This window comes from Phragmites australis, chromosome 7, assembly GCF_958298935.1.
Source record: "Phragmites australis chromosome 7, lpPhrAust1.1, whole genome shotgun sequence".
In the NCBI taxonomy this organism is placed as follows: domain Eukaryota; kingdom Viridiplantae; phylum Streptophyta; class Magnoliopsida; order Poales; family Poaceae; genus Phragmites; species Phragmites australis.
In genome coordinates this window covers 21,168,162-21,184,602 of record NC_084927.1, presented here as the reverse complement: position 1 = coordinate 21,184,602, position 16,441 = coordinate 21,168,162, and the positions used below count along the sequence as shown (strand labels likewise).

Genomic DNA, 16,441 nt, shown 5'->3' with positions numbered 1-16,441 from the left:
AGAAAAAAAAAGAATCTTCAAAGTAAGGTGTAATCTTGAGTGGCAATAGACATGAGTACGGTACAATCTTTGGAGGGAGGCGTAGGGTACGACCTTAGAGGCACATATTGTAAACATACTATAGCTCTACCAGTTGCAACCTTGCTTCAACATATTATAGCTCTACCAGTTGCAACCTTGCTTCATGAAGCTGCTCAAAGAAACCTAATAAGTTATCTACAACATCTGGATCAATATAAGACCTGTTTGTTTCGACTTCAGTCTATGGCTTTTAGCTTTTACATCTAAAGCCAAAGCAAACTGATAATTTTTTGCCAAGCTTTTTACAATCCGTTTATTGGATTATGAGAATTTAAAAATCTGATACCCCTAAGTTTGTCATAAATTATGAAAGTTCATTTTACTAAACTGTCCATTAAAATTTTTTAAATACACAATCTAAAAACTTTTCACAATCTACATTTTTACCAATCACAATTTACAAACTATTTTTTATAATTCTCAGCTAAAATAAACAGGCTCACAGCTGGATGGAGCTACCTAGTTTGCAGATCCTACATAACGCTTGCACCGGGTTGAGTGTATTAGCCAACCTACTCCACTGATAAGGAAACAATCCGAACTGTCGTTAACTCTTTGAAGAGATGCCAATGAAATACCCCCAATCCAAACAGATGCTGGCCAGAGAATTTCATCAGTTACTGTAAGGCCACAAGGCACAAACTGGGATATATGTGTATTATGATCAATAATTCCAAGGTCTGCGGTTCACTGATTTCCACATTTTTAACATTCAAAATTGCAGCTACATATAAGCAAAGTCATTCTTTAGCAAATACAATGGCTGGTTTGGAGGCAGAGTACATTGGAAATTAATAGGTGAGTACTATCACAATTAATATACTTTAAGCTACAATATTTTGGAAGTCGGGAAACAAAGATACTAACCTACTAAAAGAACCACCTCTTCCTAGCTGGAGGTTTTGTCCCTTCCCCTGTAGAACTTTGGTTCTCTCTTTTTGCCATGCCACGGTTCAGTGCTTCTAGCCTTTTCCTGCAAAGACAAGATTGTAAAGTAGAACTAAAAACACAAGCTGACAATGTCAGATAGACGAAATAAGTTTGATTGCTGCCCTCAAATAATAGACAATTTCATTTGAAGCAAGCACTGAAGCACTTCCGTAACAATACAAATTACTGTGTTCAGTAACTTGCAGCTCAAATAACCACAGTAGGTCAACTCTCTACAGCATGCTACGCAGATAATACGAGGACAAAAATTACAACGGATAATAACTAGGGATATCAATTAAGAAGGTGACATAGAAATGCAAATGGACAGTGATGAAAGGACAAGTGTGTCCATTACAAAATGTATTGAGTCACTTGAGCTGAGCTATGACATATATTCATACACTTTATTAAGTTTTCTTGCATGTTTATGATTGCATCCGGTAAAACAAAATGTTCGTGATTGCAGCGTATTTCTGCTCACAATACTAAGGAAAGATGATAAGATCCTTTTAGATGTTTGATTTTGCAACTTATATTCATCATCTGGATTTGAATTAAGAAGCTACTGAATTTGAGTGAATTACACCATGCCATTAATCAGAAGATGGGTAAGAACAATTGACCACTATGTTCTCATAGTTCATTTTTACAAGCCAATTCTTTCGTTATAGAGTAGCAGAACTGCACACAAGCTAGTACATGACTGGTACAGAGTTAAAAAAAAAAATACCTTGTATCTTCGAGCTGTCCATGCAAGCTCCATCTTTGGCGAAATCCTTCCATACCCTCAAGTCCACTAGCAAGAATCATTCGCCTACAAAGAAGTAGAAGAACAGATGCAAGCAAAAAATAAAGGAATTGTTTATTAATTAATAGAAAATTCAAAATGGTTGATGATTCCGTCTGTTTATTGTAATGTAACTAACAAGAAAAAAAGTGTATCTTATCAATAACACAAATGTTCTTCTTAGCAAAAGAACTGTAATTATTCAGTACACCCTCCATTTCAAAATATAAGGCCTGTAGTTTTTGTAATATTATTTTAAAATAGCAGGCTCATATGTAGATTTAATGACTTTTTATCTCTATCGCCCCTCTTTTATTTAATCTCTCTACAGCAATTATGAGTACACATCCACCCTAACTATTATCTCTCTTAGTTTCCAGCGATTAACTCCCGTGCTTGACCTCCTTAAAGAAACATGGATGTCTGGAATAACAGAATAAGTACTATTCACTGGAACAAATAATGCATATAGAAGTCTAGCAGCACCTGCCCATAGTATGCCAAGCAGGAACCATGCATTATCTCAAAAGTCACAAAATTCCTCCAGCATCTAAGGAGGGCTAGAATATACAATACTAAGCGTATTGTATATCGTTGTTTATGCTGACCATTTTCTTTTTTTTTAACACTTATGTTTGCACCAGTCACCGAGCCCTATGAGGTCAAGTAGAAACTTGGTCTATAAGTATAGTAGAAGAAAATATGTATTTGGCAGAATAAAGCTAACATACATTGAGAGCAGCTAGAGCCTGAACCCTTAGGGTGGATTGACTTAACTTACTAGAAGTCACTGTCAGCATTCCCAGAAAGTTTAGTACCATTCTCTCTCCAGAAACTACCAAATTCACCCTCTGTAGTGCCGCATAAGTTTTTGCTCATATAGGGCTCATTTCCTATATTAAAGCTTGCTATAATGAAATTTATTTATGTCTAATAGGTATGATAACTATCGAAGCAAGAAGAAAGCAGATAGTTGTTTGGTGTGTAGCCATCAAACCGATTAACCGATCAAGGGATGAAATTTCAAACTAGAAAGCATTTAACTGCTAAGAAACCACATCCATACGATATTTCGTATGACATGGAGTTTAGACAACCGATCAAGATAGAAGGTTGAATTAAATCTCTACAAACACTATCATATATTAGCAAAGCTTCTGAAATCAGATATTGGAGAAGCTTCTAAAATCAATATCCACTTGATATAGTAGGAATGGCTAAAATGTTGGATTCTCCAAATCAACAAGGAGGAAAGGAAAACTCACATGTACATGTCCCTGCCACTTTACTCTCCTTATCTAGTTTAATAGTTCAGGTTGGAAAATAATTCCGAAGGACAGAGCATTTGATATAAAGACATTAATTGTTGAATGGACCACTTCACTTAAATCTCTGATAAGGAAATAAATAAACCTTGAAGTTTCATCTAGGAGATATGAGTATCATTTAAGAAGCCTTTAATCACATGATGATAGTATGATAGTTTACAGAACAACAACACCAGTTATTAGGCTACCTTCCTAGCAACGTGACTTCTGATTGGTGTTGGGTAGCTCTATCCTTTGCTTCTTCCAGGGGCATCGAGAAACCCAGTTTATATTCACTATCTTGCATCTTCTCTCTTATTTCCTTGTCCTGTAACGATAAGATACAATGTTGTATGATTGAATAAACAACAAATAAAATCAGACTACACTACAGCTTCAAATGGTTTTAACAACTAACCCTTTTCTCAGCACATTGACGGTATAGCACAATTTCATCTTGGCAGAATGGCTCAATATCATTGATTTGTAAGCCTGGGGAATATAAACGATGTTTTCCTTAGAACACTTTCATACATAATGCATATTTAATAAGAGAAACATGATTCCAATGTCAGAGAAACCTACTCACATAAGAAAAGATTCTTGAGTATACCATCACAAAGCTCAACACCTTCAAGGACATGTGATGCAATCTCTTTTGGTATGACAGGGGATGGTGGCCCACGCATAAGATCATCACCAACTAGGATGGTCTCCTCCATCGTGTCTTGCTTATCGACTGTTATAAGAAAATAATAATGACATATTGACACCATCAGCACAAGCATCAGCTATATTTTCTGCACACAGTTGCAAGCTGTTATTGAATTCAGCAAAGTTGTGTGATATTGACTATAAACTGAATCTGATTGTTTGCCTACGTATTTGTTGTACTTTGATAGCATAGATCTACTTCTTACATAACCAATGAAAAGAGCAGTCTTTTATCATTCGTAGCTCTGGAAGTCATTCCATTTGTGAATAGGAAAAACCTTTTTGTTTGATATGCTGCAGAACGGTGTGCACATTGTTCCCCCTTCTATTCTCTTTGTGCAATTAAACTTTACCACAGTTCAAGTGCAACCATAATAGCAGAGTACATGCTATTCTATCGAGCTGCAGCTTCTACCTCCAAAATCAACTTGGCACCTTAAGTCACCTATGAACGAACGACAGAACTACTCTCGGTCTCATACTAATCACAGTAACCACCAATTGTGAATTCTATGCAAAACACAACTTACTCCACAAAATTGCCATGGGACAACGCACGTCAAGTAACAAAAAAGGGAAACAGTAAGAGAGATAGTGCGCGCGTACCATCCATGGTGTCCTAGTAGTCTCGCACACCCCAGCAAACAATCTGAGGCGGCTAACGTAGAACAACTTCCTGCAGCAAACCAATCAAGAGGAAAATACATAAAAGTTAGGCATAGTTCACCCTAGACGAATAGAAGCAAAAGAGGGGGGACAGCGTGAGACATAGGGGGCCTACTGCCTCGGGCAATCACGCCGCCACCGCTAGCCGACGGAGAAGACGAAGGGGATGAGGGTTTATGACCCCCTTTGGGACAGCTTATTACTGAGGAGCTTTACGGAGAAGCTGGTTGTCCTAAGAAATTGTTGCCTGCAGAATCCGCTAGCTAGAGAAGCTGGCCCTTTGGCAATCCTGATTTTCTTTCGGTATATTATTTCTTTTGAGTGTGTAATGACTATTATGCCTCTAAATCATATGAACTTTTTCTTTCTGAATAAGCGTATATGCCATTATTTTTATTATTATTATTTTTCAGAACAAATGCAATGTTGCAACCCATCAATTATTCAGTTATACCACTATTCAATTCATCCATCCATGAAACAAAAAAATCTTAAATATATGAGATAACAAAAGAACATAACTTGCAGAGCAAATGCAATGATGCAAAGCAAAAGAGACTAGAACACTGGCCATGTGGTATGGGGATGGGGTATAAACCAGGCAGAGGCAGGAATAAGAAAGGTAGCACTTTCAAAGGACCCAAGTAGAGAACCCCCAAATTAAGAAAGGGGTAGCAGTGCGGCTACAAAAACCTCACAGTTTTTGGCACTGAATGTCCCTGTAGATAACCACAAAAACTGAGATTTGTCTCCTTCATTCGCCCTCACTCTCATTGCAGCAACTTTAGAGGGGGGGGGGGCATCTCATCTTTTAGGTAGACAAAATAAAGACCCTTTTGATAGAGACGGAGGAATAAAAAAAACTCATCTTTTCTGACTCCCTAGCTTTGATCTCAGTAGCCCAACAAGAAACAGAATACGGCAGGGGGGGGGGGCGAGACGAAAAGAGTTGAGGTTGGATTCTTGGTTTCGTTGTCAGTACTATGAAAGACACCATAACAGGATTTCACTCCATTGAGAGAGAGAGAGAGAGAGAGAGAGAGAAATCTGACCGTCAAATACCCCCCTCGATTGTAGGAGAGAGAGATTTTGCCGGTAGATTTGCAGTTGCCGGCGCCGGAGAGGAGGAATTAGGAAAGCAGCAGTGCACTTCCCCTTGAGCGGGACCTAAGTAGCCGAAGCCCGCCGCGGGAGCAGATGGACGGACAGACTGGGCACGCATAAGGGAAGGGAAGGGAAGGGAAGGTGTCACGGGCACGGCGGTGGAACCGACTACAGAGAAGAAACAGAGGAAGATGAAAGAGAAGTCGAAGGCGTAAAGGCAAAGTGTGTTAGCAAGGGATGAATGTGTCTCCTGTAAGAGTGTGGGTTGTGTGAGCGATGTGGACTCCAGAGGTCGGTGTCCGGGACTCTTGGCTCTTAAGCCAACCAATGTAACAGAACTAGGTCATCGATGAAAAAGAGAAAGACTCTCTCCCCAAACTTGAGTCTCGATCAATCATCGCCTAGTCGATTTTGGTAGATCATCGCCTGATGGGCTCTTAAGTTTGGTGAATGTTGCTGATGTACTCATGTCCCGATCGATCACCGCTGACAGCCACGGGTTATCACAGTTGGTATCAGAGACATCGATTCCTTGATGTGGGTCAGTTGTGAGTAATCACGGAAATCTCTCGATCTTGAGCCATAAAATTCCAGGGGAGGATTGGTGAATTCGAGTCATGTTGTCTCAGCGAGGCTTGAAATCCCGTAATACACAACACTAGTTGGTTCGATTTGGAGGTGATCACCACGTCGCCATCCAAGCCTTCTGCGCAAACCCAGTTCATCCTCGACTCAATGGTCGCAGCGGACAAGAAGGAGGACGATCGGTGGGATCGCGTGATGGAGAGCCTCGATCTGTTCTTCACTCGTGTCGATACCATCGACACTATGCAGCAACATGTGTTAGCTAATTTGGATCTTAACTCCAAGGCGATCGAGTAGGCCATGCTTGAGCAACAAGTGTTGACCAAGCAAATCGACGCTACTGGTCAGGCAGTGGCAAAGCTGACAATGGAGAAGATGGTGGTGGGGATGGAAAATGACATTGACGACCCTTCGTTCGAGATCAATGAGCCTACAACATCATTCCGCATGAAGGGTTTGAAGCAATTCACATGTATGTTCAGCACACCAGTGGAGACTCCTCCTACCTGTTCGACAAAAGACCAACATCATCATGGTGAGCATTTTACCGGTCCTTGCCATGCCCTACCCAAGCTCTTATTTCCTAAATTTGAAGGTAACAATCCGTGGATTTGGATTGATAAGTGTCTGGATTATTTCCATATTTTTAATGTGAATGAGGCGATGTGGGTCACGACAGCTTCATTGCACATGGAAGGCAAGGCCGCCAAATGGTTGCAAGTGTACAAGTTGAAATGAGGGTTGTGCAATTGGGGATAGTTTGTTCTTGCAATGGAAGAGAAATTTGGAGCCGATGATTATAGAAAGTCCATTGGAGAAATTTTGGAATTGAAGCAGAAGGGTTTTGTAGAAGACTATACCAACGACTTTGAAGATGCTCGCTATCAGGTATCTATGCATAATGCAGGGCTAGATGAGATGTTCTTTGTCACACAGTATGTCAAGGGCCTCAAGGAGGAGCTAAAATCTGTTGTCCAATCACAGCTCCTTGATACTATGAATAAAGCTGCTTTCCTTGCTTCTATTTAGCAGAAAGTCATAGACAAAGGCAAGCTCATGGCACACAAAGGACCTTCCACTCCTAAATTTTTAGGGTTTTCACCTAAAATTGAAACTAAACCTGTAGCCTCTTCTAGTCAATTCTAGAAAGAAAGACAATTAAGGGATTATAGGAGAGCTAATGCCCTCTTCTACTATTGTGGGGACAAATTTGAACTAGCCCATCTTGAGAAGTGTAGAAAGAGGACTAAACCACAATTACATGCTTTGCGAGTTACTAACATGGTTATCGCCCTCTCTAATGAAGTGTTAGACCAACTAGAGAAGGATGATTTATTGTATGATTAGTTATGTCACTTATCTCTGAACGTTGTTGTTGGAACTGGCTTAACCCCATAGTCCCATGAGTTGTAATTGTGAGCAGAAGACCATTGAGTTCTTGGAGGAAGGGAAGATGATGAAGTTGCAGGGTGTGCTGCCAAAACAACAACAAGCAATTCAAGAAATATCAGCTAAGCAGTTGCTCAAATGGAGTAAAGGAAATGAGGTGTGGCCAATGGTGATCATGGAACAATTGCCTCAACAACAGTTAGAGCAGCCTTTGTCTACTGTCCAAGAGTTGCTGAATGAGTTTCAGGATGTTTTCAGTGAACCCAAAACCCTACCACCTCCCAGAGCTCAAGACCACAAGATTCTTCTTCTGCCTAGCACTACACCAATGAATTCTCGACCTTATCACTATTCCCCATTGCACAAAGATGAGACCGAGTGACAAGTTTCCAAACTGCTAGCTTCAAGCCTGATTATACCGAGTACCAGCCCGTTTGCCTCTCCAATTTTGTTGGTGCAAAAGAAGGATTTCACCTGGCATTTCTATGTGGATTTTCTTAAACTGAACTCGATCGTAGTCAAGAATCGCTTATCTATGCCTATCATTGACGAGATTTTGGATGAGTTCGCTGGAACTCGCTTCTTCACAAATCTGGATATATGGGCTCGGTATCATCAGATACAGATGAGCGAAGAGGACGAGCACAAGACCGCGTCTAAAACACACCATGGACATTATTAGTATTGCATTATGCCATTTGATCTACCAAATGAGCTCGCAACATTTCAATGTGTGATGAATGAGATATTGGGACCATTCTTGTGCAATTTTGTGTTGGTCTTCCTCGATGATATTCCGATTTACAGTCCAACGCTTGAGAGCCATCTCATTCATATGTAACAAGTCTTGACAGAGTTGCGTGAGCATCAATTCTATTTCAAACAATCGAAATGTTCTTTTGTGCAACACCAATTGAAGTATCTAGGTCACATTATTTAAGATGAAGGGGTCGCCACTGATCCCAGAAAGACCGAGGCAATGGTCAATTGGCCTCGACCAAACTCTGTCACGGAACTACATGATTTTCTTGGGCTAACAAGGTACTATCGCAAGTTTGTGTGGAATTATGGCGTGATTGCAAAACCACTGATGAATTTGCTCAAAAGAAGAACTTCTCATGGGAACACAATGCAGAGGCGACCTTCAATTCTCTGAAAAATTCCATGGTGACGACCGCTATTCTTGCTCTGCCAAATTTTGTGGACACTTGTATCGTCGAGACCGATGCGAGCGACAATGGATTGGGTGCAGTCCTTATGCAGCATGATCGACCAGTGTTTTTTTTAGTAAATCCCTGGGAGAAGTTCATAAGCACTTGTCCTTTTATGAGAAGAAGTTCCTTGTGTTGATTATGGCAGTGGAACGCTGACGCTCGTATCTCTAGCGCCGGGAGTTCATGATCCACATAGACCACAAGAGTTTATCATACCTGGAAGAGCAGCAATTGCAGATAGAATTACATCACAAAGCGATGACGCGTTTGATGAGATTGCAGTTCAAAGTGGTTTATCACAAAGGGAATGGCAATCTGGCAGCAGACGCCCTGTCACCGGTGGGCCATCTCATGGTAGTATAGTCAATTTTCAGAAGCCAAACCAGTTTGGATCCAAGAGGTCATCAATTCGTACATGACTGGTTCATTCGCACAACAGCTCCTGGCTTAGTTAGCGATCATAAGTCCTAATGAGAATGGCTACTCTGTTCATCACGGTTTGACAGGCAGCATGACTATATCTGGATTGGGGAGAACTCTGCATTGGGCACCAAGTTGATTGCGGAATGTCATTCCAACGCATTGGGCGGTCATTCTGGCATACAAGCTACTTACCATCGCTTTAAGCGTATGTTCGTGTGGCGCGGATTGAAGCAGGATGTGGATAGCTTTGTGAAATAGTGTGGCATCTGTCAACAGGCTAAACACGAGTGCTCACACCCGGTTAGTCTGTTGCAGCCATTGCCCATTCCGGAAGCTACTTTTCATGATGTGGCCATGGATTTCATCGGAGGTTTACTAAAATTTGAGGGTTACAGTGTCATCCTGGTGGTGGTCGATCGATTCACGAAGTACTCTCACTTCACCCCGCTGGAGCACCCATTTATAACTCAGCAAGTTGCTCGTGTCTTTCTCAACACTGTGCTCAAACTCCATGGTTTGCCATGTTCTATCGTTTCAGATCGCTATAAGGTATTCACCATCATGTTTTGGAGGGAATTGCTTAGGCTTGTGGACACAAAATTGGCAATGAGTATTGCTTACCATCTGCAAATCGACGGGCAAAGTGAGCGGGTGAATCGATGTCTGGAAATGTACTTGCACTACGTCGTGCATCAGTCACCATTGAAATGGAAATCTTGGTTGTCGATGGCGGAATTCTAGTATAACTCTTCTCATCATTCAGCATTAGGGTGTTCTCCTTTCAAGGCTCTGTATGGGCATGATCCCAAATTTGGTAGTTGTCGGAGGATGAACTCCACGAGCGGGGATCCGGAGGGACCCCTTTTGAGATTCGGCCGGGGGGATGATTCTGAATCTACCTCGTACGTGAAATAAAAGGGAGTAAAGGAGATGCAGGTGGGACGGATGATCGGACGCAGGAGGAAATAAATGCTTAAGGGATTTTAGACAAGTTCGGGCCGCACGGGGCGTAATACCCTACTCCTATGTGTATGCTATAAATGCTCAGGGAATGCCTCTCTGAGGATCTCTTGTGTTACAAGGATGTTTGTCTAAAACAAGAGCTTCGTGAGCTTATCTCGGTCTTGAAGAAGTCGTTGTCTTCTGCGTGTCTCGATCTTCTCAGTTTGGTCTATCAATCCAGAGTTGTTGTTTCGATCCCTTCTCTCCGGGGAGCCCGTCCTCCTTTTATACCCGTCGGGGCGGGTAGCATGCCCAGAAAGGATGGCGCGAGTTCCAAGGCGTCATAAATGGAAAGAAACCATCATGGGCTGCAGTCTGATGTGACCGGGGGGTTGAAAATGCGCCCCCGTCCGGTCCTGTCGTCATCATCCTGCTTTTCAGCGGGTGCCGCAGGGAGGACCCACCGGGCAGCCACCGAGCAACCCGCGTGCCCGCCCAGTCAGAGCGAACCTGACACAGCAGGGCGGCAGGCGATATGCCTCGAGCCTTGCGACGATATCCTGAGACGCACCGGATGACGTGTGATGGAACCCGCCGCATTAAATGTCCCCACTCGCCCTCTTAAATATAGCATCGGGCCTCTCACCAAATGACACCTCACCGCTAAGCCCTTGTGGGGACCACCAGCGAGAGACTTCTCAAGTCCTCAGGGAACTGTGAGTGCTCTGGGACTACTGTTCACAGCCCCGAGTACTCTCTCCCGGATACGCTCTTCCTTGGTCATCGGGGAATTGCGAGTGCTCGGAGACCACTATTCATGGCCCCGAACGCCGTCTCCTGGAACTGTGTCCGCTTGGGTCCTCGGGGAACTCGGGTGCTCGGGAACTAGTGTTCATGGCCCCGAGCACCCTCTCCCGGAACTTAGCCTTCTCGGGTCATCGGGGAACTCGGGTGCTCGGGGACCACTGTTCATAGCCCTGAGCACCCTCTCCCGGGACTTAGTCTTCTCAGACCTCGGGGAGATAATCCCCGAGGGAGGGCGCCACGTGGCATTCTGCTGTCCTGGCCTCAGGACTCGAGGACCCCTGGTTCCTATGTCACTGACAGTGGTGTTCCAGACTTGTCATCTACATCACATCAAGCTATCACGAATATATTGTCCGAGCGTGTAGCGTACTTTGAGATGCTGAAGTTCAAATTAGCAGATGCACAAAACCGTATGAAGACTCAAGTCGATCGCAAATGCACTCATCGTGAATTTCAAGTGGGGGAGATGGTCTTACTCAAATTGCAACCCTATGCATAGACTTCTATGGTTCATCGACCATACCCAAAGCTTGCATTCAAATACTATGGCTCGTATAGGGTGCTTGAGCAAATTGGGGCAGCAACTTATCGTTTGGAGATACCGAAGACAACCTCATCCATCCGATAATCCATGTCTCCCAGATGAAGCCGTTCACAACCTAGAACCTGGGTTGATTTTGCAACGAAGGTTGGTGAAGAAAGGAAATCAGGCTATTTTGCAAGCTCTGATTCAGTGGAAAGGCCTCTCGCCAGAGTCCGCAACTTGGGAAGACTGCCACGTTGTCGAGAAGCACTTTTCTAATTCCGTTGCTTGGGGACAAGCAAGTTCTGACGCTGGGGGAGGTGTTACGGGCACGGCGATGGAACCAACTACAGAGAAGAAACCGAGGAAGATGAAAGAGAAGTTAAAGGTGTAAAGGCAAAGTACGTTAGCAAAGGAGGAATGTGCTTCTTGTAAGCGTGTGTGTGGGTTGTGTGAGCAGTGTGGACCCCAGAGGTCAGTGTACGAAACTTTAATCTCGTCTAATAAATAGGTGACGGTAACCTATTGTTATAAACGAACGTGTAAATTTGAAAATATTGAAAAACAAAAATATATAAACAAAAAAATTCTGAAAAATTGGGGTTGAGCCACGTGCATGACATGGGCGAGGCCCATGGTGCAGCCCTTCGCCTATCATGAGGCGTCGATTTACTAATCAACGGCTAGGGCAGCAGGGCATGAGATAGGGCAGGAACGGCGCTTGATGTCAAACCGACGGTCACGATCTCAGATCTCACCACTTGAATGAAGTATAAATTAGCAACCCCGCCTAACCCTGGAGGCTCCTTCCTCGCAGAAACCATAGTACCGCTCGAGCTCTCCGCCGCCGCTGCGCCACTCCTCGGGCTCTCTCCCTCCCGGATCAGGTAATAGCGCGCTAACGCTATCTCATTAGATCTCTCTGTGTCTGGTAGCTTCTTTGCTGAAGGGTGACCTTGGTGATGATTCTATGGTTGTCCTTGCTGCTAGGTCAGGTGCAAAACGTGCTTTGCTAATTTTATCACATCGTAGTAGATTTGGTTTTGGTGAAATGGGACGATACTATTGCGATGTTCGTATCGCTTTGGCGGTTCTGGTTTTGATGTAATGTTGCATTCATCGCTAGTTCTGTGATTATCATCATTCGGATGTACTTAAAACATTCTGGAGATATTTGATCCACTTATTAGCTTCGATAATCAATTAAGATGTTTTCAATGTACTTATTTAACGCCTCGTATTGTACAAGTTGCATATTCCCCAGTAATTTGGTTATTTCACTTGAGGTATACGTGATGCCTTAATTGTGACTTCAGGCATAGTGGTATTTTTCTGGTGCTGCATGCTCCAACTTTATTGTTAGCTCAGACGTGTTGAAGTTTTTATTTAGATAGATTATGGCTGTGTATCAATTAGATTGTAGGTTGATTTAAGTAAATGTCTCGTTTTGTTTGCTGGAGATGCTGGAGCATCGTTGATTTCTTTCTCAACATAGTCCATATTGTTGATTGTCCATGTTTCTTTGCGGTTTGTGCAGGATGAAGTTTGTTGCTGCCTATCTGCTTGCTGTCCTCGCTGGCAACCCCAGTCCCTCTGCGGAGGATTTGACATCTATTCTAGAGTCAGGTAATTTCATTAAACTGGCTTCCCAATTCCTATGTTTATCAGCACTGCCAACTGATTAAATGGATCACATTTATTACTACCAATTCTGCTCTCTGCTATCAAGAACTTCAGTATTGGCAATAGTTTTGGCTTACCTGGTTCTAGAATGTAGTTAGTTTATCAAATAGGTCGTTTGTACTTAATTGGCAGTGAATGAAATGAGCAGTAGACTTTCATTAATGTTGAGGTCCACCCATCACAATATAGATTAGTGTTTTGTGCGCACTTTATTTCTGCCCACACTTCACTTGAAGCAGAAGTACCTGATCCTGCCATTTCTTGTTTGTTGCAGTTGGTTGTGAAATTGACAATGAAAAGATGGAACTCCTGATCCTGCCATTTCTTGTCTGTTGCAGTTGGTTGTGAAATTGACAATGAAAAGATGGAACTCCTGTTGTCCCAACTGAGTGGAAAGGACATCACTGAGCTCATTGCTGCCGGCAGGGAGAAGTTTGCTTCCGTCCCTTGCTGTGGTGGTGCGGTGACTTCAGCAGCTGCTGCTCCTGCTGCTGGTGGTGGAGCTGCTCCTGCAGCTGAGGCGAAGAAAGAAGAGAAGGTGGAGGAGAAGGAAGAGAGTGACGACGTAATATCATTGTTCTTGCCTATGTCCTGTTTAGCAACATTTCAATTCCCCTGTCATGATTTTGTTCACCTTTTGCAATGCCAATTCATATGCCATTTGATATAGTGCTATCCCATTTTTGTTCTTTTTGGTATCTCAATGTATCTACCTCGTATCCCAACCTAAGGTAAGTACTAACATTTTTTTTATTGAATATGTATCTGCAGGACATGGGCTTCAGCCTGTTCGACTGAGTACTGGGGTCATCTCTCCATCATCAGTCAGTCTTTGGGAAGAGGAAACCAGAGTCATGATGTTTGGATAACCTTGTTTTAGAAATCTGGAAACACTGGAAGGACATGCTGTTTTGAGGTGTAGTAATTCAGCCGTAGGTTGTTATGCTGGAAGATTTACTGGTCAACCAAAGTTTTGCTATCCTATTATGTTGATTCTGCATATTCATGCCAATTACTCCGAAGCGTTGCCTCGTTCATTCTTATCTTCCTATCATCTTTGTACATTGGTCTTCTCCGTTAATGTTTTGGTTGTGATTAGCATCCTCATTAGTAGTAAGCCAGCCGTCCGCCATTGCCACTTGGTAGAAATATATCACCATAGTCGTATGGTAGTCGCCAGCACAGTTCAGAATTATGTGTTAGCACTTAGCTTCTCAGTTATTCCTATTCTTGCTGGATTGCTGTCGAAGGAGCATCCAATTTGGTTATCTCACCGACGGTTAGTAGGTGAAGCATGCAAGTAGCAACGTAATAGCATCGATCGATTCGCCTCTGTTATTTATGGCTTTGGTACCATGCAGACGTCTTGTGTTCTTCACTAAGCTTGTTCTGGAAAAGCAGTGCAACCTGACGGAATTTCAATTTGGTAGTACCTAGTCTCCAATGCATCCAGCTTCCTGGCCCTGTGGTTCTAATCGAAGTCGCGGAACAACTGAAACCAGTCATCTTGATATGATCAAGTGTAGTATTGACAAGGAATGGTCAGCTGTAACAGTGTAAGTGTAGTATAGACAAGGAATGGTCAGGTTTACTGGGACAATTTTGAAATCAAGCCATAGCTATAACCCTATAGGTCATCTTGATATGATCTGAACTGAGAAAAAATGATGTTGATATCGATGCTTGACTCACTTCTGAGGAGCCAAGTCGGCCTTGCATATCTCCTGAAATGTTGCCGATACTTACTCTTGTGACTCAGAGAATGATGCCACGATACATCACATTGCTGGACATTCATAACGACTGATGAACAATTATTCACACAGCTATCATCAGTTGAGCAGGCAGCAACGTACATGTCCATGTAGTTCAGACTGTTCTGTTAACATGCATACACCTGTAAGAGCTCCTGTCTGTTTCAGAAACCCAGCCCAGAGATGCATGCTGCTGCTACAGCGTCTTCTGAATTTTTACCATTGTGGCTTCGCAGATAGCAGTTCACAGTCGAGCTCTTGAGATGACAGATCCTTTGTGGTGAAAGTGAAATCTCGACAGAAATCTCTGCATAGTGGTCCCTTGAACACCAGGATTCACCTGTAAACAGTTTGCTTAGCATAGCCGAGCTTTTCCATTCAGCAGCTTTCTCACTTGCAGCCACTCTCTGCACTACCGCCTCTGCCTGTGTAAGTTGATCGTGTTTCGAAACGCAAATTGCAGGCACCGGGCAATGTGGGCAACTGCCGCATCATCCATCATGAGAGTCGACAGGCAGGCCAAGCGATACCCTATGCCGTCCTTGGATACGCGATAGGGATCCTCTGCAGTGCAACTGCAGAGAGCTACAATAAATGTATTAGGATCTCTTCTCAACGTCAGATCAGAAATCAACGAATCAGATCAGATACTTACAATAACCTATAAACAATAGAAATCGTTGATACAGTATTTTGTCTACAGTATTTCATCTACACATTTACTGTTCTAGATGCTACAGTAAAATACAATGCCTGAGGGTCGCGGTCCTTGGATACGACGATCAAGTTTCTGCCCCCACTTCGTCTTCAATAGTTCTGCACTCAAACCCTGCGTGGTACTGTAGCAGCTTAGCTGCTTGCTTCTTATTCCCTCTGGCCACAAATACGCACGATTCAATCTTGTGAAGTCGAGCTGTCAGCATCTCGGTAACGGTAGATTTTACGACCACAATTCATTGGCTAAAGCTGCGTATTGCAAGCCGCGTCGATGTAAAAGACGTCAATCTCCGTGAGCCGGAGGGAGCACATTTCGTTGGATTCTTTAGTGTGAACCGTCGGCTGTACAAACAAACTCCCTTGCTGCATCTGCCGTGTACGGAAGTTGCACGGCGCAGGACTGCTGCCAGTTGATACCAGCAGTCTCTCGGCGCGTCAATGTGGCAGCCTCGGACCATAAACACATCTGTACCACGTACTACGTCTCTCTTTTCTTTTCTCTCGCGCGCTTTCCAGCGTCGTAACTCGTAACGGCCGGCGGTAACGCGGTCTCTGTAATATATAAAACACTAGTTAATTTTCCTATCACATATTCTTTTTACTCTTTTCTTATTTAATAAAAACCTATAAAATTTAAATATTTTACTCATTTTTATCATCTACACTCATACTCCATATTCTTCGTTTTATTGCTGACTACGTATATGTGATCTGTTTTAATAATAAAAATAAATAAAAAAGTTAGGATGAAAATTATCAAATAATCTCTGTCTCCTTTTCGGACCATATATGAAATTAAAATACGATATTGC

The 16,441-nt window shown here is 42.9% G+C and overlaps 2 protein-coding genes across 2 annotated transcripts; one reads left to right on the top strand and one right to left on the bottom strand.

Moving 5' to 3' along the window:
- Positions 1–951: 951 nt before the first annotated feature.
- On the bottom strand, positions 952–3,884 carry LOC133925456 (uncharacterized). Its single transcript, XM_062371381.1, has 5 exons — positions 3,698–3,884; positions 3,527–3,600; positions 3,318–3,436; positions 1,745–1,828; positions 952–1,054 (listed from the first exon to the last, which is right to left on the bottom strand). The coding sequence occupies exons 1-5, from the start codon at positions 3,882–3,884 to the stop codon at positions 952–954; spliced, it is 567 nt and encodes a 188-aa protein (XP_062227365.1).
- Positions 3,885–12,291: 8,407 nt separating this feature from the next.
- On the top strand, positions 12,292–14,201 carry LOC133924170 (large ribosomal subunit protein P2A-like). The gene is made up of 4 exons (XM_062369591.1): positions 12,292–12,362; positions 13,013–13,101; positions 13,497–13,723; positions 13,930–14,201. The coding sequence occupies exons 2-4, from the start codon at positions 13,014–13,016 to the stop codon at positions 13,954–13,956; spliced, it is 342 nt and encodes a 113-aa protein (XP_062225575.1). The 5' UTR covers positions 12,292–12,362; position 13,013; the 3' UTR covers positions 13,957–14,201.
- The last annotated feature ends 2,240 nt before the right edge of the window (positions 14,202–16,441 follow it).